Source organism: Trachemys scripta, chromosome 7, assembly GCF_013100865.1.
Source record: "Trachemys scripta elegans isolate TJP31775 chromosome 7, CAS_Tse_1.0, whole genome shotgun sequence".
Taxonomy (NCBI): Eukaryota; Metazoa; Chordata; order Testudines; family Emydidae; genus Trachemys; species Trachemys scripta.
Window position 1 is genome coordinate 9,206,069 of NC_048304.1, and position 23,958 is coordinate 9,230,026.

Below are 23,958 nucleotides of genomic sequence, written 5' to 3' on the forward strand. Positions count from 1 at the left end.
AATTTTAAGGGCTTGTCTACACCATGGAGGCGGCACAACTGTAGCACTTCGGTGAGGACGCTACCTACACTGATAGGAGGGGTTCTCCAGTTGCCATAGGTACTCCATCTCCCCGAGAGGTAGCTCGCCTGTCGACCTCGAGCTGTCTACATCAGGGCTTAGGTCAGTTCAACTGTGTTGCTCTGGGATGTGGATTTTTCACACCCCTGAGCAATGTAGTTATACCGACCTAATTTTCTAGTGTAGACCAGTTAGGGTTGTCAACTCTGACTGAAGCTATTCTGGGAGATTTTTTTTTCCCCAACATGACATAGGATATTTTAAGAAAATGACATTATTAAAATCTCCCAGTTTGCTTTCAGTAGTCACCGGGAGATTGATGCCGATTCTGGGAGACTCCAGGCCAATGCTGAAAGATTGATAACCCTAAAACCAGACCTAAGAAAATAGCCAATATTAATAGACTGTGGGACTGATCCAAAGCCCATGGATGTCTGAGGAGATTTTCTATTGACTTCCATAACAGTTGTTAGGACCCTGTATATGAAACTGCAAATTTACAAATAAACACATTTTTAATTTTATATATGTATTAGGGCTGTCAAGCGATTAAAAAAATTAATCACGATTAATGTTTTTGACTGCAGTTGCGTAACAAAAAAAATCGACATTTGTAAGTTTCACTTTCAGACAGATTGCACTACAGTACTTTTGAGTTGAATTGAAAAATACTATTTCTTTTGTTTATCATTTTTACAGTGCAAATATTTATAATCAAAATAATATATACTTTGATTTTAATTACAACACAGAATACAATATATATGAAAATGTAGAAAAACTTCCAAAATATTTAATACATTTCAACTGGTATTCTGTTGTTTAACAGTGCAATTAAAACTGGGATTAATTGCCATTAATTTTTTAATCATGATTAATTTTTTTGAGTTAATCATGATTAATCAACAGCCCAAATAAACACACACACACACACTCTTCTTAGGACTCAAGGGTATTACCTGTGTGTGTGTGTGTGTGTGAGAGAGAGAGAGAGAGACAGACAGACAGACAGACATTTCTCAGGACTTTTTCCTTTCTCTGTGCCAAGGTCTAGGATTTCAAACACTTAGAGCAAACCAGCAAGCTTAATCCCTACCCAGCTTTGAATACTGAGGAAGTTAAAACATGTACACCCACACATCTTTCACCTTTGCTGCTGCTTAGCCATCTTGATTCAAAATGGGATCTGTTTTTGCTAGAAAAATGAGTAAGTGTTCACAAACTCCTTGGTGACAACGAATGAGCAAACCATTGCCAAGTCCTCTGTGATTGAGCCCATTTTGGTGTTTAGTCACAACGGTGATAAAAATAACCCATTTAACCTGAAACTTTGCATGCTTCTCAGTGTAATTTTGGGGTTTCTTTTTTACCCAAGCCTGTTATGGTACCCGATGTTACAAAATCAAACACATGCCTTCTTATAACGGTTTGTATGAAAGGGGCACAGTTGCTGAATGAACCTTTATTTTGTGTGTTTAAAATGTGAGCCTCAACTTTGTGAGGAAACCACGTTGGGGGATAAAAACCTCTAAACAAAACCCAAACCTCGTTTTGTATATGATGTAACAATGATTTTGTGCAGCCTCGTGCCTCTGAGAGATTGACAATGGAACATTGTATTTCTAGAGGCCAGCGTCCTCAGACCTGGCCGAGATTGGTAGGCACTAAAATATCTTCTTATCCAAAGTTTTTGTAGGTTCTATTAAATGAGTTGATCTCATCATTTCCAAGTGAGTAGAAATCCACCCCACACAGACTACCCTGAATTGGCAGGCTTGACAGAAAGAGGATGGAGAATGAAATAGCTTCCAACCCTTAGAGTTGATCCCTCCAGGTCAGGCATGAGGCACACTGGCAGAGCATTGTGGGATGTGGCAGAGCATTGTGGGAATTTCTGTGGCTAAATTGAGGACTTTCAGGGCATTAATCCAGAATTGGTTTCTTTCATGAGTACTGAGCAGTAAATGTATTGTATTTAAAAAACAAAAAACAAAACAAAAAAACGCTGTCACTTCATGTGGTAAGAGTTGAAAAAGTCAGCAGGTGGTACAAATTCACTCCTATTGTATAATTACGATGCATTTGAATAAAATGAATTAAATCTTCTTTTAAAAAAAAAATTGCATCTGATCAGTCAGATAAATCTGAGTAGAACTGTGGTATCGTTTTGAGTTTTTGCTATCAGGGCCGCCCAGAAGATTCAGGGGGTCTGGGGCAAAGCGGGGGAGCGGACATACTCACCGGGCAGCGCTCCAAGGTGGCGGCGGGTCCTTCAGTTGCTCCACGTCTTTGGCAGCACTGAAGGACCTGCCGCCGAAATGCCGTCGAAGACCCGGAGCGACTGAAGGGCCCCCCGCTGCTGAAGACCCGGACTGCCGCCAGGTAAGTAAAAAGGCGCCTCTAGCCAGGAAAGGGATTCTCGGCCTTGGCTTGCGGGGCCCCTGCAGGGCCCAGGGCAAATTGCTCCACTTGCCCCTCTCCCCTCCTTCCCCCCGGGCGGTCCTGCTTGCAATGGCATGCAAGGATGTAAGGTGAGTTCATTGACTAGTTTCAGTCTCAACCATAATAAAAGAAATACTTCAGACTTGCATCTCAGTGGGTATATTAGTGAACTACTGAGCTTTCTAAGTTGCTGGTTCAAATCCAGGCCAACTGAATATTAAATGAAAGTTAGTTATTACCATCCAATCACTGTAGGCTTTGCATAAAATTTAACTGTTGGTCTTAGTCCTTTCCCTAATGAATAGGTGTTCAAATCACAACTGGCACTTATGGCACCTTCTCTTGCAGCTTTAGCAGAGAGGTGAAGGACTTAATGGACTTGAAGGCTTTACTTTTTCACATCTTAAAAATGGCTCCTCCAGGTCAAGGTTGGGATACACGTGTAGCGTGCCATGGAGAATCTTGTGTTGCCATTGCCAGGCTGTAGTGGGTCTGGATATCAAAACCTCAGTATCTGGAGCTGTCAATCCCAGTACCGGTCACAAACAGCACATTGCTGAAAAGAAAGAGCTCTAAATAAAACACCGCATGTGCTTCTACTATGGATGGCATTAGGGCAGTGGTCCCCAACTCAGTGCTCGCGGGCACCATGGCACCTGCCGGGGCATCTATGTGCACCCGCGTACTGGCCGGCGGACAAGCATCTGCCAAAATGCCGCCGAAAAGCAGTGCCACCAAGAGGCGTTGCCACCGAAATGCTGCTGATTTTCGGCAGCATTTCGACCGCAACGCCTCTTGACATAGCCACTTTTTGGCGGCATTTCGGCGGATGCTTGTCTGCTGGCCATGGTCCTCAGTGGCTCATCGTCCGGCGCCCGCCACTCGGAAAAGGTTGGGGACCAGTTCATTAGGGGAAAATCAAATGTATCCTATCCACACACTTGGTGAGATCCTGTGCAGCACTTCTAATTCATTTAGCGCAGAAGTCTTTGCCCACATCAAGATGGCTGCAAGTCACCTTTGCAATCTCGCACTCCTGTGCTGCTCTTCCCTTTGGGCTACAATGCTGGCTGGAACCTCCATAGTGCTGTGGTCTTGCTCCAACATGCCCTCCAGGGCTTGCATAGAGGTCCTTGATACGCAGCCTTATGGCTGTCTTACAATATCTGCAATGGAGGAATTCTCCCACCACCTGATATGAGGCTTTTAGGGCGCTTTTACATAATGCAAAGGGGCTTGTAGCCAAGATGGGGATCTTGTCCACAGTGTACAGCCCATCTTCCTTATGGGAAGGCAGACGAGGATGGGGGACTTTTGACCCGGACTTGAGCTGCTCACAGCACTTAAGGGCTGACCTTTAGCACCAACAGTTCCACAAGGTCAAACTTTTTTGTGAGTCATTGAGTGTCCCATTGTCTCTGCCGCTTTTCAGATATAAGAGAATGTCTAATATTGTTACCAGTTGGCCATAAATATTTATTCTAATGCAGTTTGGATGTGTAGCCTTGACAGAATAGGAAGAAACACAACAAGGGCTAGTCCAGAATATTGCATGTGGCCAAATAATCTGACTTTCCCACCAAACTACTGAAACATTTTGAAAATCTTCTTAGAAGCTCTACATAAAACAGTTTTATTTCAGTCGTTCGCTTCCTGATGTATATAGTCTCTTAATAGAAGACAGTTCAGATGGTCCTGATTTCTATTCAAGAACCATAGTACTCTGAGCTACACCAAACCATAACTTGCTTCTGTCATGCCACTAGCTTAAAGTTTGTTTACAGTTAAAATATCCGTCACTTACAGAAATCCAGCCAACATGTTTTGTCGTAATTCCTTTTGATTCTATCTTTGTGCTTCTTTAGCTGAAGCACAGATTTAATATGAATCGCAAAAGTGCTGTGCTCTTCTTAAATGTCTTTACTGTACATCTAACCTAGTCTTTTCATGAGGCCAGGGTGGGACGTGGAGGCAATCCTTGATAATGGACAAAATAATTTGCAGAACAAATGTTCATTGTACACAGAATGCCTTTTCTTTCTCATATCCATAATGGTTATGTTTGCATGGTACCAAGTTGCATCAAATGTTGATTTTTTTCAAGCTGTTTCCTAAGCAACAAATATTAGCATAGCACTGCTAACCATAAGGGTACAAAATGCAAAGTAGGTACCTACTCTATTTGAGGTGGCATCTGAAGGTAGCCACTGGACTTGCTTAGTCTGCAGTGGTGTTGCTGAAGTTTTAATAGCTCATTTGTATCTGCCCTGGCCCCTCTACTTGGGGAATTTTTGGATGGTGATTTATTAGTTGAAGAATTAAGTAACTGAACAGCTCCTATTTAAAATGTTAACTGATGGGTTTTCCTTGCCTTGGCTTTTTGATGTGGTTGATTTTTAAACTGTCCTAAAACACTATCTGTTGAGGTTTCTTGCTTCCTAATGGCCGGTTATTCACCAGCCAGTCCATTGACATTCTTGTTCCCACGACTTTCTGACTCTCTTAACTCAGCGATCTCTGTTAATTAACTAAATTAAGAGAAAACAAATATACCCTAGAAATATAAGAAAGCAGCAAGAGATGCAAACTATATTGGATAAATTTGTCTGGTACTGACCATGGGATGGTTCTAGAGGGAGCAAGATTAATCAAACCCCCATGTACTCTACTGTGCTTAACTCTGAGGTTAGGCATGCAGGTGGTTAATTCAGACCTTGGAGCTCTGGAAGGGGCTTTTCTACGAAAGAACATTGAACAGCTAAATAAAATGTTACTTCAGGCTATTAAAGTTCTATGAATACAATGTGATACTATTGCACAATGTTTGAATATTACATGTGAGAATTTCCTGGAGGATAGATGAAGTCATTGTCCCAACATCATTTGAGTTACTCAAGCTGAGTTTGGTGTGAAAATTCTTCTTGTTGTCCTGAAAGAAGAGCTCAATTTTTCTATGCAATAAGAACATGAAGGTTTAGATAACATTTAGGGTTTCTAGGCCTAGCAGATGGAGCTGCCATGAATCACACGTGGAGAATTTTGTATTGGTGTTTGAAACAATGTTAGATTTGAAATCTGACACACTCTTAAAAGTAATGTGTACGTTTTTTAAAATTTTCCAGTTTGAGTCAATTTTAGCTACTCCTATTATTACATTTTGGATATTATTTCTTTTAGATCCACTGGGAAAGCGTTCAAGTCATAGCAAACAGGTCAAGAAATGACTATTAAAGGCCAGTAATTAAAAACGGTTACTAGAAAAATCCCTTAGTGGACAGTTTCTAAAGTTTTAAAACTAATCTGTGTTTGCCACCTGTCTGAGACTGAATTAACTATATAAACTTGTCTATGATACAAATGTAATTTCTTTTAACATAAGAGGCAATAGACACCAATAATTGACAATCAATCTTGGATGCCATTTTCTCATGTGTTACTTAGTTTATACATCTTTATAATACCTCAGGCCTGAATAGTCTTTCACTGGTAGCAACAGGTGTCTGTTTTTAATCTAGGGCACAGAAACATGTTGGGTATGGGTGGTGGGTTTTCTCCCTGTTTTCCCCCTATTTCTTGTGTTGGCAATGGAAGGCTCTTGGTAGGAAGCTGTTGCAGTTCTTACATTCACTTTATTTCTAATTTTCTCAGCTTTGCAAATGCAACAACATAGAGGGCTTTTTTAGAAGATCATAGGAGTGGGATCATTTATGGCAAACAGTTAATACATATTAAAATACACTAATTGTCTGGTTACACCCCCCACGTGCCTCCCCCCCCCATTGGTAAAACCTTTAGAGTTGCTAAAATCTGTCTTTGAAATCCTGTTTCCAGAATATATTGTTCCTCTGAACCTGTTTTCCAAAGAAGTAGACATAACCAATGTCAGCAACTCTTTCAGTTGATGTGGGTTTGCATGGCTTATATTTTGGTATCATTAATTGTTAAATGATACAGTATTTTAACCTTTCTTTAAAATCCCATGACATTTAGCTATTTGAGTAACAAAAAGCGCTATTGAGCTGAGAAAACGAACTCAAAAGTATTTTATCCCTAATTATGATCTGCAACTCCTAGGGCAATTTAAATGGAACAAATGCTCATTTTTGTTTTGTTTTGTTTGTTTATTTATTTATTTTATTTTACTTCTCTTGGATAATAAATATCCTCTGACTCTTTGGTATGTTCCTGTACCCAGTCTTGCCTCTGCTAAGCAGAGAGATTTGGTTTAGCTTTATTAGCAAGGTTCGATGACATTTTGGAAGAGGAAACTCTTTTTTCTGTGTAATGCATGGAACTCAGGTTTCTCCTTTCCTTGCTGATGTGGGCCACAAAAGTAAGCCAAGGCATCTGTGTTGACTTGAGGCAGAAAATCACATGGCTCCTGTAATAATGTCAGTTGTCAAGGCCCTGATGAGAATCAGGACACTCTTGTGCTAGATACTGCACAGACAGCGGTAGACATAGAGCTTACAGTCTTCAAATGGTAGGTGAAACAGTTAAATGCCTATGAATGAGCTATCCTCACAGCAGGTCAGGGTTAAAATGGGAAGAGGAAAGAGGAAGACTCCATAATCCCCCAGTTCCCGGCTTATATAATTGCACTTCAGCATGGAACTTCAGGGCATGTCCTGCCCTCCACTCTCTTATTCTGCCTCTTGATTAGTTGTGGTATTGGAATATAGAGACAGTGAGGGAGAAGGAAGAGCGCAGCCAGGCAGAGAGCTTCTCTTTTCGTTTTCTATTCATGAATTGCCGTTGGAGAAACTTACTGCTTGCTTGAATATTTTTTTGCTGTTGAAATTAGTTACCACAGATTTCCCACAAAAATAAATAAATAAATAAATATATATATATATATCTTGGTTTGTAATTCACTTAGGAGCTGTATGGCAGAAAATCATAGAATCATAGGACTGGAAGGGACCTCAAGAGGTCATCTAGTCCAGTCCCCTGCACTCACGGCAGGACTAAGTACTATCCAGACCAGGGGTTCTCAAACTGGGGTTCTCACCAGTACAGAAGTTTGAGAATCACTGATCTAGACCATCCCTGACAGGTGTTTGTCTAACCTGCTCTTAAAAATCTCCAATGATGGAGATTCCACAACCTCCCTAGGCAATTTATTCCACTGCTTAACCACCCTGACAGTTAGAAAGTTTTTCCTGATGTCCAGCCTAAACTGCCCTTGCTGCACTTTAAGCCCATTGCTTCTTCTCCTTAACATCTGAGGATAAGTCAACAGTTGTTCTCCCTCCTCTTTGTAACAGCCTTTTATGTACTTAAAAACTGTTATCATGTCTCCCCTCAGTCTTCTCTTCTCCAGACTAAACAAACCCAATTTTTTCAATCTTCCCTCATAGGTCATGTTTTCTAGACCAGAGCTTCTCAAAGCGGGTCCGCTGCTTGTTCAGAGAGAGCCCCTGATGGTCCGGGCCGGTTTGTTTACCTGCTGCGTCTGCAGGTTCGGCCAATCGCGGCTCCCACTGGCGCAGTTCGCCGCTCCAGGCCAATGGGGGCTGTGGGAAGCAGCGCTGGCTGAGAGATGTGCAACCACAAGGGGCTTTCCCTAAACAAGTGGCGGTCCAGCTTTGAGAAGCACTGGTCTAGACCTTTAATCATTTTTGTTGCTCTTTTCTGGACTTTTTCCAATTTGTCCACATTTTTCCTGAAATGTGGCGCCCAGACCTGGACACACAGCTCCAACTGGAGTACTATCAGCGCGGAGTAAAACAGAAGATTACTTCTCATGTCTTGCTTACAACACTGCTGCTAATATATCCCAGAATGATTGCTTTTTTTGCAACAGTGTTATGCTGTTGACTCATATTTAGCTTGTGATCCACTATGACCCCCAGATCCCTTTCCGCAGTATACCTTCCTAGGCAGTTCTTTCTCATTTTATATGTGTGTAATTAATTGTTCCTTACTAAGTGCAGTACTTCACATTTGTCCCTATTGAATTTCATTCTGTATACTTCAAACCATTTCTGCAGTTTGTCCAGATCATTTTGAATTTTAATCCTATCCTCAAACACTTGGAACCCCTCCCAGCTTGGTATTGTCTGCAAACTTTATAAGTGTACTCTCTGTGCCATTATCTAAATCATTGATGAAGATATTGAACAGAACCAGACCCAGAACTGATCCCTGTGGGACTCCACTCAGTAGTCTCTTCCGCTTGACTGTGAACCACTAAGAGCTACTCTCTGGGAATGGTTTCCAACCAGTTATGCATCCACCTTATAGTGGCTCCATCTAGGTTGTATTTCCCTAGTTTATTTGAGAAAGTCACGCGACACAATATCAAAAGCCTTACTAAAGTCAAGATCTACCACTTTCCCCCATCCACAAGGCTTGCTACCCTGTCAGAGAAAGCCATTAGGTGAGTTTGAGATGATTTTGTTTTTGACAAATCCATGCTGACTGTTACTTATTACCTTATTATCTTCTAAGTGTTTGCAAATTGCTTGATTATTTGCTCCTTTATCTTTCCAGGTACTGAAGTTAAGCTGACTGGTCTATAATTCCCCAGGTTGTCCTTATTTCCCTTATTATAGATTGGCAGTATATTTGCCCTTTTCCAGTCCTCTGGAATCTCTCCCATCTTCCATGACTTTTCAAAGATAATCGCTAATGGCTCAGATATCTCCTCAGTCAGCTCCTGGAGTATTCGAGGATGTATTTCATCAGGCCCTGGAGACTTGAAGACTTGTCTAATTTTTAATTTGTTCTTACCTTAGGATCTGAGGCTAAAATAGCTCATTTTCACTGGCATTCAGTATGTTAGATGTTCAATCGCTACTGAACTTTTTGGTTAGTGTTTTTTCCCCCTCATTGAGTAATGGACCTAGCTTGTCCTTGGTCTTCCTCTTGCTTCTAATGTATTTTTAGAATGTTTTCTTGTTTAATCTCTTTTGTGCCTTGTTTTACGGATTCTTTTTATCCAAAATTGTAGCTCCATTGGTTAGTTTTGATTGGGTATATAAGTCACATGGTATTGTGGTAGTTTCTGAATGGACAAGTATAACTCATAGAACTAGGTGTCTGGGTAAATATTTGAATTCAGAATTTGCTTTGTGGGAACAAAATTTGCTTAACTTCCTCTTTCCCTGAATATTCTTTCTGGTCAAATTTGTTTGCAAGAACATTCATGGAAAGTGAGTAAAGAAATAGTGGAAATGGATCCAAATTCAATGATTCCCTCTCCCCACCCCTCCTGAGGTTTCCATTCACCTACAAACTCAGCAAGTTTGGGGGGTTTTAATAAAGGGATCATTCATAGCCATACTGCAGAAATCTCTTCTGTTCAGGAAATTGGAAACCTCTACAAAAAGAGTCTTAGTAGTAGCCCTACTATACACTGGCAGCAATTATGTCAGTGGTATTGAATGTAATGTAACTTGTCAAACCGTTGCAGAAAAACAGCCAGTCAGTAAAGCAACTCTAAATGACCTAAGAGTAGAATTGTGCAAATAACAGAATTTTGGGTCAGAAGCTGAACCAAAAAATGGGGGCGGAAGGGGGAAATAGTTCTGGGTTGATTCAAAACAAGTTTTTCAAACTTTACAGAGAACCAAAGAAGTTAAAACAAACCAACAAAAACAAAACAAACAAAAAAATTGATTTCAGGTCAAACAAAATGTTTTATTTTGTTTTTGAGGGTTTTTTTAATCTCTCTTTATTTTTTAAATTAAAATTGAAGTAAAAGTCAAACAAATTCATTTTGAATTGAAAAGTCAAAATATTTTGTTTCAGAACTATCATAAGAAAGCGCTGATTATTTTTGGGGTGGGTGATTTTGGCTAATTTTTTTTGGCAAATTCAGCACTAATTAGCAAAATGTTTTGGTTGACTTGAATCTGAATTATTTTTGGCTAAAATGGTTTTTGTCTGAAAAATTTCACCCAACTCTACTTAAGAGATGTATAGTAATAGTTTGCAGAATTTAATTTTGGAAAGTAAAATTGGACATTATGTGGCAGGTGGTATATTATGTTTATCTTCAGTCCTATCTTGCATCATCCTACATCATAAATTCAGTCATTTAATAATTCCCTATGAACAGAACATTCTGCCTAAAGAAACAAGCTACAACAAATACATAAACTAAAATAATTATGATTGATTAATACAAACTGTACTAGATTTATGCCTGTAGTCTTAAAACTCTATCCCAAACACACCGAATCCATTTACGCTTTTGGCTTTGTTTAGACACCAATACCACAGTCCAACCAGTTTATAAATAAGACACACTCTCAGCGTTCTCTCCAAAATTAGACACTGGTGCGAACTAGAATATTAATTGCAATGGTGGATAGACTTGGAGTGTTCACAGTGGCCTCTAAGCCAATAAAAACCACAACTAATGGATGATTTAATTAACTCCATCATCTTAACTCCCAATAGCTTGTAGCCATTTAGTAACTGGATTAAATTATTGTGCAAAACATATTTAACAAACCAGCATTTTTGTCTTTCAATCGCTGGATGCTATTTTATGAACAACTTGAATTTTGGTGAGGAAGGAATGAAGAGAGACATTCAGAAGCTGTGGGGATGTCGCTTTCCTGGTTCTCTCTAGCCGATGCCCCTAGTAGCAGAGAAAATAGAATGTCAAACAAGAATACTTTTACTCAAGGCCCTTATCCAGTCTGTATGTGGGCATTTCATTCAATCCAGGTCTTCATCCTGACACTTTTCAGGCTATTACGTACATCCAGGATGTCCACCAGTCTTCATGCTGTAATTCCAGCATCGCCCCCACACCCATTTATCCATGTTCCAAATTACTCTTTAATCTCTTGTGATTATTCTACTTCGTTATTCTAGTAACTTTCTTACTTTAAGGTTACTACAAAATCACTCTTAGACCTGGGATGAGAGAATTTCTTCTGTCCCTATGAAAATCCATTTAGATTTGGCTGAGTTACCAGCTGATGAAAACTGCTATTACTCAGTGCAGGATCCTGATGCTGCTAAAATCTTTGTGATCCTTCTGCAATGAGCATGCTGCTCAGCATCTTGCTTTACTGTGGGGAATAGAACTGAAACCTCCAGTCAGGACACAGGCCACAAAATTATCTTTCTCTCAACAATGTACCCTAGAGACTTTGCACTGAACCGGGAACCAGGAGATCATAAGTTCCAGACTTATCTCTTCTAACTGGTGTTAATAATTCTGTGTCCTTCATAAACCTCATTGAACGATCAAGGCCTCAGATCCCACTGAGAGGCGTCCCAAATTGGGATTAGCAATATGGATTCTGTTACGGCAGATTCAAGTTCCATCCATTTTGCCACACTGCCTCCTAGAAGGAATTGTCCAAATGTGCTCGGTTATGCAGTCTGTAAAATGAGGTTAGTCATTAAAACATAACTCAGTATGATGCCCATCCTGCATGGAAAATACCAGCCTACTCCTGCAGCCAGCTCTAGTACTTAATCCTTTATTTGGGACTGTGCTGCAGAGCTGAAGGTCAAACCCAACACTTCTTCCCCCAGGGGCTGCTGTTGTAGCACTGATAGTGACTGTTATCATAGCCCGTGCAGCCTGAGAGTATACTCAGTATACTTAACATGTAGGTAGCTCTGTGAAGCTGGGAAACACACTCAATGAATGTTCAGAAATTTTTAGCACAAGGTCTCTAACAAGCTTTATTGAGCATTTTAAAATGGCAAGTAAATACAGGGTTCCCATAACTATATTTAAAAAGAAAAACTGTTATCAATAGTATTTGCATATCCCAAAACATGCCCACAGAGAGGTATGTCAGAAAGCACATGCATATCTATCTATCTACACACACACACACACACACACACACACACACACACACACACACACACACACATACACACACACACACACACACACAAATTTAGTTAAGTTTACCTAAGCTTTTCCATTATAAGCCCCTGTTTTCAGCTGCTTATAAAAAGCATTTTCACTTTATCTGAAGTTTTCTATGCTTGTGCTCCCCTGCAGGCAGAAGTATTTTGGACAATTCAACAAACACAGTTCAGCCACTTCAGAGAATGAGGTTAGGGGAGAAGTAGATAGTTTTGATAGTTAGAAACCTTTTTCAACTATTTCGCTGAGGAGCTCTAGTGTGCCCATATCTGAGAGCAGGGAACTGAGATATGATAAGAGGGTGGCTCTACAGTTAGGAAGCTGCCTTTTGCTTTTCCCAAGAAAGTCTACCCAAATTTGTTGGTTCACTTTCCATTGCCACTTCCACCTAATCCTGTATACTCTGTCCAAAGGTAGACATTATCGATCTCCATCTGATAGCTCAAAATACTTTAACTCATCTTTTATGCCTTATGTGTAATAAAAATAACACCTGACAAGGCAGACTTCTATCTTCCTGTAAAACTAAGGTCCCTTGTTTACTTTGAAATGAAAAACATCTGTCTTGAAATCCTTTACAAATATAGTATGCTTCACAGTTAGATAGGACTCTAAGATGTGTGTCTCTTTATGGAATCATGAATTAGTCTCTTAATAATTCTTATTATACCTTGTGTGATATGTAAGCCACGTGCAAGTAAATGGTGTTGATTCTCAGACCTGGTTTTGCTTCACACTAAGATTTGGTGAGATGACGGAAAGTATCCAGATAAATATATCAAGCAATTTATAAGCATTGTGAAACATTTCCAACATGTACCTGCTAGAGGATTGTAACTGGTGACCCTGTAGGAGTGGGAGGTGAGCAGATGAGCCTCTCCCAGGTGTGGGGGTTGGAAACAGGATTGTAAATAACAAGGCTAGGAGCAGAAATAAAGAGTCTGGATAGAGAAAAGAATGTATTTATAAAATGTCTTGGGGTGGAGACTTAATAGCATGAACATATAAGGAATGAACAGGATTTACCTACGAATTCCTAAAGAGAAAACATGATTGCATGCAAAGGGACATCTTGTAGATTGCAACAAAATGAGCAGTTCAAAGCTTTTTGAAGTATATAGAACACAATGCACAACCAGGCTCAGAACAACCTCAGAGGGACCTCCAGCAACTTCTCTACACTACCGCAGCTCCAGCAACCTACATCAGTCTACAGATGTAGTTCCCACCTACAGTAACCAACTCTAGTACATACAGTAATCTCAGACACTTCTGCACAGTACTTGTCACCAGGATTAGCATTAGAACTCTGGACCCGCCAACCCACTTGATGGGAAGTGTCTTTGGTTCTCTAAACCGGTAGACAAATATGGAACTTCTGAGGTGTCCCTTTACTGACCTTGAGTATGGGATGTAATGGGTTTGGAGGAAACAGTTGCCAATATAGTATGCATTATGTGCTTAGAGTTAATGTAAGCCACTAGCTAAATATTTGATGAGAAAATACCCTAGCTTTGTTAACCATTCTGGCCTAGTTATAAGGGCTGGGAAAAAATGAATCTATTAACTTTCATACATTTTCAGTTATTGTGGCCACTGCTTGTATGGTCTAGGGAATCTTGGAGCCTAATACTGATTTTACTTACACCATGGATAGTTTTAGCAGTATGCCCCTCTAATGGGTTGGGAGGGTCCTTTCACATAACTGGTAAATAGGATCTTGCTCCATCCGTTTTAATTATGGGACCATTAACAAGAGTCTAAATATCCAGAGACCTTTTTTTAAACCTACATGGGATACTAATGAAGTACAGAGTAATTTTTGCTAGATAGCAAAATACAGACTTAGTGTATTTGTAGGAGGAAAAATCCAAAGAAAAGGTGCGGTGTATATAGGATGACCTGGTCTCTAGCTGTTGCTCGGTTCACCATTACTGAAAATAAAACAGTGTTTCAGCGCCAACAAGCTTCTTCTATTTCTGAACTCCATATAATACTTCCGCTAATGCAGAGACATTCTAAATTCCCCCAAACATTCCATGTGACTGCACTCTTTCCTTCCATATGAGGCTCACTTTCCCCTACAGAGTCATTCGCAAGACATTGCTTTGCTTAAACCATCTACTGCCAGTTATTTCCAAGGAGGGGACATACAACAGGAAAAGGGGCAGGCAATCCATACTTGTACATCTTTCTATTACAATAAAACCCTCTTTATCAAAAGTTAATGGCTTTGTTTCAAACCTTCCTCTCATCCAGTTTTTGGTGTTGTTTCCCAAGGTACATCACCTTTCATACTTTTATATTTTTTCTCTCACAAGTTGTATGTGCATTTTGAGGCAGAAAGTGTCTTTTCCTACATGTTTGTATAGTGCGTCACATAACAGTGTCCTGATCTCCTACTGCGGCCTGCCATACTGTAAGTTAACATGTGCTAGTAATGTTTACAAGTAGACAAGGAAAATTATGGATTTTTGTTGTTAGATTTCTGATTGGGGTCATAATTTTTATCTGGAAGGCTAGGAAATTTGTCATGGTATACTTACCGAGCTCAGAATAAGTTTAGGAGCTTAAGTAACCCTTTAGAAAGGAAGATAATGCATAGCCTACATTCGTAGATTTCCTATTCATTGATGAAACAAATGAATTTGTGTGGAAAGGGTGTTCCTTCAAGTAAACAGCTATTTTTTCCATCCATAAAAATTCAATTTCGCTTGGGCCATGGTTGTAGAGGAAGTTACTTGTAAAGTTAATTTGATTTGCATACTAAATAATGAAATTAATATAATCTCACAAATAACTGTACAAGTATCTTTGTAAATAATCTTCAAGCATAAGAGGCTTAGTCTTGTGTGTTCGTGTTAGTATAGACACAGAAGCTAATTGCACATGCTACGATCTTCGTGTTTACAGAAACAGGAAAAATGTTCAACCCCAACTTTTTTTTGATGAAAAATATAGAAACATGTCAATTTTTCAGTTCAAAATGGCATTTTGTTTTCAAAATTTCCTTCTATTTTATTTTTTTCAAAGTTCAAAAATGTTTAACTGCTCAAAATCAAAATGAAACTTTCATGAGACCAAAACAATTTTTTTTTTTCAGAATTGTCAGCAAATAGAAAAAAACATTATGTGCACAGCTCTTTTTACAAACCTTGCGTGGCATTTGATTACAGATAGATGTATTTCTGTTCTTAAAAACTGTGTACATAATCACAGGACACACACGTTAAAGTGGAAAACCTAGAGCTATTACTGCCACCACAGATCTGAATTATTCAAGCGCAACAAAGTATCAGGCTGATTAATAAATTATGTTAAAATCCCACTTTCAGTGGTGATTGAACAGGAACAGTTTGACATGTTTCCTTAACAGTATGAACACAAACAAACTCATTGCCCCTCCAACGAGTTTTGGAGGAAGCCTTTTTTAAATTACAGATCGTAAAATTGCGTTGGGACTTTTCTGGTAATCCGTATTCTACATGCCAGAAGCTAGATATTTACAATGCCAGATCAATGTTTAGGTCGTAATGCAACCCAAGTCTGATAAACTTATTATGGTATTCCCTAGGAGTTGGTGAGGAAGGATAAAGATGACACCGTGGAGAGTGGGTGTTTTGCCCTAGTCCATGTCCTCCCAATTCAGATAGGGTTAGGTAAGGTTGGAATTGTGTGACAATATACAATAAACATGGAAGCTCAGCATAGGACTAAACAACTATATACATTTGTTCGGTGTACACCACTGCCGGTGAATACTGCATCAAACTTGTAGCATTTTGTGCAGCTTCCGCTTCTTACTCGGGACAGACAACTCTTAACCTTACTGTTAAAGAAAACTACCATTGTCTGTTAGTATGACTGGAACTAAAGATGAATAGTGAATTGGCCTTGAGCTAACTGTCAATCTGACTTTGATAGTCCATCACTTAAAAGGTCCTTTTATGTTTATGAAAAAGCATGACGTCAAAGCTATGGAAAAAAAATTAATACCAATATTTAGGGCTAAACTTGCATGGCTTCCAAGAAAAGCCCCTTGTGTGAACTGTTTATTTCTCAATGTGCGTAACTAATTAGCTTGGCTTATTATAAGCCTGAGCTGTTGTAGTAAAATTTCTTCCGCCATTTCAGATTAGCTTGTTTATGGTGCATCTGTACATGAGCCTTTGAACTGGAATAACAGAAAATAAAGGATAAATGCTAAGCCATTTCCCTGGTTAAGCTAGGAACATATAAACATGCTGGAAATGCTTGAATATAATCATTATCAGGTGAGTTATCTTATGCTCACTTTACCTGTTAAAAATGATTTGCTGTAGGGGTTGTCCATAGGTGGACCGTGGGCCAAATCCAGACAGCCAGATGCTTTTGAATGGACCCCGACATCTTTTTATTTTATTATTAATTATTTTCTCTAGAGTCTGAACCTTGACTGTACCTTGACAATGGAATTTGGATCTTGACAAAAATAATTGGCTACCCGTGTGTGTGTATGTGAAATCCTTTTAATCTGTATATTATCTGGTATATTTTATTTGTTTTGTTCCACAATAAGTAATTAGGGAGATACGATACCTTTTTTCGTAGCTGTTCAGCAACTGAAAATAATTTTATCATAATTAACTTTTGAAAGTAATGAGCTTTTTCAGTATGATGTTGTGTTTCAATTGATCCATTATTTCCTGCTGATAAAAGCAATACTGTTCAGTGTCTGATAAATACAAAATTGATCAAACAGTGGTGAAAATTTTGCTTGGAAGGCTGTTGCCTTTCTTTTATTGCCTACATAGTAGCATAGGCTCATTTCAGCATGAGTGAATTCATTTAAAAATATTCTTAGTGTTAAAAGACTGCTCTAATATAATAGTTACTATTAATGAAAATGTCTGAGGATACTCAATAGAAAACTAATTTAACTTAGATTTTCAACACTGAAATATTTCTGTTCTGTCATCTGTTATTTCCAGCGCATGTTTTAAAGAGGCTATCCTAGTCTCGCTCAAATTATGCTAAGTATATATAAGCATTAAGTGTTCTATTTGCAAAGGAAAATGTAATTATTTATTTGCTTAATTTTGTTTACATTTGTCATTTGGACTAAAAAATATTTTACTGTTTTTTTCAAAAAGCTTGTCAGCTATTTCAAAAAACAGGACTCACTTGACTACTGATCACAGGAGACCAACCTAAATAACTTAATTTTGTCACTTAAAATTAACAGAATAGTGGGAAAAACAATCAAATCTGGAATCCTGAATTAAGTTTATGAACTGCAAGTACTGGTACATTAGGAGGCAAATAGACATTTCTTCAGCTATTGTAATTTGCTGAAATGCAATTTATTTCAGTGGTGCGAACACAGATTTGCACTAGCTGAGGATCTGGCCCATGAAGTATATCTGGGATAAACGTGCATCTAGAATAATGTTATAATGACTCCATAAAACAATAACGCAGTCCTTTTACCCTATTCTTGCAGGTGCAGACTCACCTTGAAAATCCAACCAAGTACCACATTCAGCAAGCCCAACGGCAGCAGGTAAAGCAGTACCTTTCTACCACTCTAGCAAATAAACATACCAACCAAGCTCTGAGCTTGCCCTGTCCAAACCAGCCTGGTGATCATGTCATGCCACCTGGAACTGGAAGCAGCGCACCGAACAGTCCAATGGCTATGCTTACACTTAACTCCAACTGTGAAAAAGAGGTAAATAATCGTGTCTCTGCTGTGATATTGTCTCATGCTTAATAAAATTCTGACTTATCTTCTGTGAATAAGGTTAAGCCAGAGTCACTCATGATAAAGATCTCAAATTTATCTTCTGTTGTGAAGCGTTGACTTGAAAAATATAACTGTCATTTCTAATATATAAAATATGTATATATCAATATAAAATATTTGAGGTGAAAAATCTCTGGCCCGGTTTTGTTTTTTTTTTAATTTTGTTTAACCTTTGCGCTGCTGTACTCGGCTTACACATCTTGTTAAAGCCTCTTTTGTGCCTGGTCAATGCACAAAACAGTGAGTAATTGACCTTTGACGAATGCAAAGCCATTTTTGTTGGTTGGTTGTAACTTTCTGGAATAATGCTTTTGTGGCTCATTCAGAGTATAAAGAGTAAAAGGCATTTTTTTTAAAAAAAAGAGAAAACCACAAACCATTGTGAGGAGAGAATTTTTGAAGTAAAATAAAACTGAAATAACTTTCACAAAAGCGATCTGTCTATATCTGATTTGTCAGTCCTCCTTGAAGGAAACCTGCACAGTACTTTCAAAAGATAATCCTGGGAGCTTAAATTCATATCTTTATTAAGATTGTGATTTTTAGTGTCTAGCAAAGTCACTGGATTTATGTCTTATTACAACAACCTGTAACCCACTTAACCCCCCTTTCTGTTCTATGACTACAGGGGTATTATCAGGCAACTTCACTTTGAATAGGCCCTTGAAGTATGTGTTAACTGCTTATGCTAAACAATCTGTTTTACCTGATATTTAGCTGGGATACTCTGAATACATTTCCCAGACTGGAGGAAGAGCTCTGTGTAAGCTCAAAAGCTTCTCTCTCTCTCTCTCACCAACAGAAGATGGTCCAATAAAAGATATTAGCTCACTCACTTTGTCTCTCTTTTGAGTTATGAGTTAGTTAGATAGCTTCCCAAAATATCATGGTGTTATACCCTTTTAAAATATTACTGCTTGGGATTTGTCTCAGCCCTCAGTTGTGCACATGCAAAATTTCACTTGCATGATGCCTAGAAGTCTTCTGCCGCAGCATTTGCAGCAACGACCTCACTGGTGCTGACGAATGTGTGCCGATGCTAATGCTTATGTACATCTGTAAGTGTGACTATCCAGTGCGTATAAGTCGATGCTTATTTGTGCACCTGCATAAGTCCAGTGAAGAAGACTCTCTAAAAGCAAATTTATCCACTGCTCCTACTTTGATAGTATATAATAATGCGATGTGCATGTCTTCGCAGATTTACTTTTTGCAGCGATCACTTTGCACATGCCAAGAGAGCAGGGCTTTCCTTGTTCTTTTATTCAATTGTTTACGTGCTTTAAAATAAATGAAAATAAAATAGCTCCTTCCCATAATCATGATCACACCCCCATTTTGCTTTTTCTCTAGGGAGTTAAAGCTTCACGTTGCTGTGTCATCAGGCATATGTGTGCATGACACTGGCTCAACCATGCCCGTCTAGAGGAGAGACTATGCCATAAATCCAGGTCCATGCTTTGCTTTTTTCCCCCTTTTTTATATTCACAGGGATTTTATAAATTTGAAGAGCAAAGCAGGGTGGAGAGCGAGTGCCCGGCTCTGAACACACACACGCGAGCGTCATGCATGCAGGTACTGGATGATACAGGAGTTGGGAGAACAGAACCCTTTATAAAGAGAACCTATGTTTCCCCATGATCACCAATATGGAAACTTACCCCCTAGTTTGTAGGGTGTTTTTTTAAGGATAAGAGTGGCAGAATTACTATATAGAAACCAAATCTGTGGTGTCCTTTTCTATGAGTTTATTTCAAAAGTGCATTAGAAGTATATCTGAAAAGGGTTGACCCTTCTTCCACACGCCAATCTTAGCCTCTGCATTCTAAATAAGTCTTGGGAAGATTGTTGGAAAGAATGCTCCTGTATGTTGCTCTTTTCATAGGGATTTAAGTGGGAAGGAGAAATGCATTCTAATTCTATCCTGTCATTTTATTTAGGATGCTCTAGTATGTTGAATGACCCTCTTTCTATGGAGATTACATTCAGATTTGATAATGTGAGATGAGGTAGTTTAATATTTCTTTATTAGCATAGGGATATATGAGTCAAGGATATGAATTCTCACTCCCCTGCAAAAATGGTGTCTAGTATATTGCCTGTAATTGCTACAGTGTCTCTTTGTTACTATATGTTCCTCTCTGGACTCCCTGCTCTGTTGAGCTGGTTTGGAAACTGCATCTCCTATGAAAAGCAACAGAGGGTCCTGTGGCACCTTTAAGACTAACAGAAGTATTGGAGCATAAGCTTTCGTGGGTGAATGCCCACTTCGTCAGACGCAAAGCTTGTGCTCCAATACTTCTGTTAGTCTTAAAGGTGCCACAGGACTCTCTGTTGCTTTTTACAGATTCAGACAACACGGCTACCCCTCTGATACTCATCTCCTATGAGTCGCCCATGGAAATAGCTGCCAATTGAGAAATATCAGGGAGGTGAACCAGTTGGATTCCACCAGAGATGGAGGCAACCGTTTCAAGGACGAACTTTTGAAATCCTTGGCAATGGTGATAGGCAAGAAAGTGAAATACAAGGGTTAGGAGAGGAGAGGAGAGACAGAAGGAAAAGAAGAGACAGATGAGGACCAGGAAGAAGGTTCATATTAGTCCCACAACTCTTTCATAAAGTTATATGCCAGTTTTAAAAAATGCACAGAAGCTAGTCTCAAATTATGTTTTGCTGATAGCGTTTGAATGGACTTCTGTTTCCATCCTCTCCAAGGCACGTGCCATCACGGTTTACTGCTATCTCTGATTTTATGGTACTCCATGTGGGGCTGTCGGTTACAAAGCTGTATTTCAAACCTGACTCTGATCAAAGTCCCTAGGAATACAAATGCTGGCCGTTATACAAGAATGGACTCTCTGAAGTTGCCACCAGAAACCATTCTGAAATGTGTAGAATTGCCACGCTGGTTGGTAGCACTGGAGACAGTGCCCTTTTCTTTGCCCTACGCCTCCCAAACCCACCTACTTGTGGCACATTTGGTCTTGGTATGCTTGGCAACTCAATGTTGACTCCTCCTGCTGATTAAAGAATGTCATTGATGATATCTGAAGGCAGCTTACCCGCTCCTGGGATGGGAGAGTCGTGATTATCACTGGGAGACAGAATTGGAGTGTGGCAAAAATGCATAGGTTTCAGGGTCCAACAGAGACAGAACTAAGGAGGGCTGTAGGCATTGCTGGGTGTCTCTCTTTAATTTTTAAATATTACTATTGTGTACAACCCTGTTACAAACTCAGTTTCAAGTTATTTGCATTTTTCCCCATTCACCTTTCTGTTGCAGATGGATGATGTAATTGACGACATAATTAGCTTGGAATCAAGTTATAACGAAGAAATCCTTGGCCTGATGGATCCTGCCCTGCAAATGGCCAATACGGTACAATGGTCCTTTCTTTTCCATTATAGTGACTGCTAGGCGTCGTGTCCAGCTACATCTAAATCCCCTCCGCTTTAGAATAGCTTTTAGTGTGAAATCCCAGCACAGCACGTTTTGCTAGCCACCGTCTCTAGTGGTTAGATAGATGATATAATGATTATTAAGAATTTACACTGAAAAGCAACAGGGTGGAACTTGGTTTAAAAACATTAGCAATTGCTGTGGGACAGCAGTTACAAGGGGTTGGATTTTGGTATAGCCACGACCATCTGCGTTGGAGTCATATTTAGGAGGTTCCTGTGCTAATTGCAAGGGGAGGCGTTTTTTCCCCTCACCCCTAGTGGGAGGTCATCATGGTACCTGGCCCAGTCTCCAATTAGCAAAGGGTAAGCTCATTTCACCTAGTCTTGTCCTTACACCGTGAGATGGAGCTAGCCCAGGGAAGTTACATTCAGCCTGGGGAATCAGCAGCCCAGATGTAAAGATCCTTGTGCCCCTAGATTCCTACATCCGTACATAGCTTTACATCAGGTGCAAGGTAAGCAGATAGACATACACCAGGTTTAAACCTTTTTGTATCCACATGCAAAACTGCACAGGTTTAACCAAATGAGTTTATCATCACACCTTTAGTTTAAACCAGTGTAACTTCTATGTGTAGACAAGAGACAAGACATCTCTTTCTAGATGAGGGAGAGGTTGGCAAGAGGGTAGAAAAATAACACAAGGGAGTAAAGAAAATGACAGCTTAAGAAAGAGAGGAAAGAGAAAAGGGAGCTCAGAAAACCAGAGAGGAGAAAGGAGGGATGTGTGAAATGGAAGAGACACCAATAAATTGTTTACCTAAGGTGTCAGTTCTATTAAGTCTGAAAGGGTAGAACTGAGTCAGTTGATATTAGTTTGTTTTTTATTTAATTCCAGAATTAACAGCTAGCTCTCAAGGGACTTACTGGCATTAGTTGCCATCTCTTTATAATACCTGTTTGATGCTAAACAGCCTAGCCCTTTCTTCCCAGAAAATCCCACACCTATCTTATGAACACACTCTGAGCTTGTGTGCTCCACTGAAGAAGCTCTGGTTATATCCCTCATAGAAAAGTCCTCTAGATTATAAAAATAACTTTTAAATCGGAGTTTTGAGCCACAGGGATAGAATTCAGATTTCATAGCGTGATTCAAAATGCACAGCTCTGCTGTGGAATTCTATAGGATGGTTTAAAAAAACAACAAAAACCTGTTAGGATGGTTTAAAACAAAAACCCATGGGCAGTATAATACCTCCTATTAAGGATATCCTCTTCAGTTAATTCTTGGAGTAATTTCTATAGAATCCTATTGGATTAATTCCTACTAAATCCCATAGAACCTTTCCATAAGTGATTCCTACATTTCTCCTCCCCTATGCCCTTTCACAGGGACCCCTGATGTGGGAACCCTGCACCCCCAGAAAGGCACCCAGTGCTTTTCTGTGCTACTTTAGTGGGGAACCCTTTCAGTTTCCCCATGTGCAGACATGCTCCCAGTAACAACACAATAGGCACATGTGCCAGCAGTTACAGTTCACAGCTGTAATGGAGACCTCCAAACCTGTGGTTTAAATGAAATGAGAGTGAACTTTAAAGTCCAGTACTATTGCGTATGGTTCATTGTTATTTATTCAGTTTCCAATATAAGTAGCTTTAAATAGCGTTAGGAAAAACTCTATCCTTTGGATTAATTTGATCAATTACTTAAAAAAAGGATGCAGGCTTTCTATACTTTGCTGTATACTGAGATATTATAATATGATTGGCAACATCTGGGATTCTTCGTGTCATCAAAGTAAAACTGCATTGGCTAGGAAGTTTATCCCACTCTCCCCAGTAAACTTCAAGCCAGTGCTCTTCTCAAGCAACAAGAAAAAACATATCATGAATCTTGTTGCAATTACTGTTCAAATAGTTTGATCCTGCTCCTATTGAAGTAATGGGAATTTTGCCGTTGTGAGCAGGATTGGGTCCTTAGAACTTACTCTGTTTTGCTGTAACATTGTAAAACATCTGTAGGCTTACTATTGATTTAACTACGAGGTGAAAGAACATGGAAAGGAAGCAGTCCTCAGAGACTCTCAATCTATAAATAGCTCTGCTCAGCTTAGACCATAACAAAGGCTTTGTTGTTCTGTTAGAAACAAAAAAGAAAAGGCACAGTTTGCCCCATGTGGTAACAGTGCAGCAAATGTGAAAAATTGGGACAGTGGGTGGGGGGTAATAGGAGCCTATATAAGAAAAAGACCCCAAAATCAGGACTGTTCCTATAAAATCGGGACATCTGGTCACCCTAAGTGCACTTGATTTTCAAAGTAGAAGATCTATAGTGAGAGAGTGCTAATGGGAGGTTCAAGCACCAATTAATTGAAAAGCATCAGGCTTTTTGCAATAAATTACAGCAGTAGCC

At 39.4% G+C, this 23,958-nt stretch overlaps 1 protein-coding gene across 5 annotated transcripts in view; it reads left to right on the forward strand.

Annotated features, from left to right (window-relative positions):
• Positions 1-23,958, forward strand: part of MITF (melanocyte inducing transcription factor) — a 166,082-nt gene that overhangs the window by 123,173 nt on the left and 18,951 nt on the right. For all 5 annotated transcript variants that reach the window (XM_034776188.1, XM_034776187.1, XM_034776192.1 and 2 more), the window contains 3 exons: positions 17,838-18,065; positions 19,632-19,715; positions 21,427-21,522. In XM_034776188.1, coding sequence (XP_034632079.1) covers positions 17,838-18,065; positions 19,632-19,715; positions 21,427-21,522 — 408 coding nt within the window. The remainder of the gene's footprint in view (positions 1-17,837; positions 18,066-19,631; positions 19,716-21,426; positions 21,523-23,958) is intronic.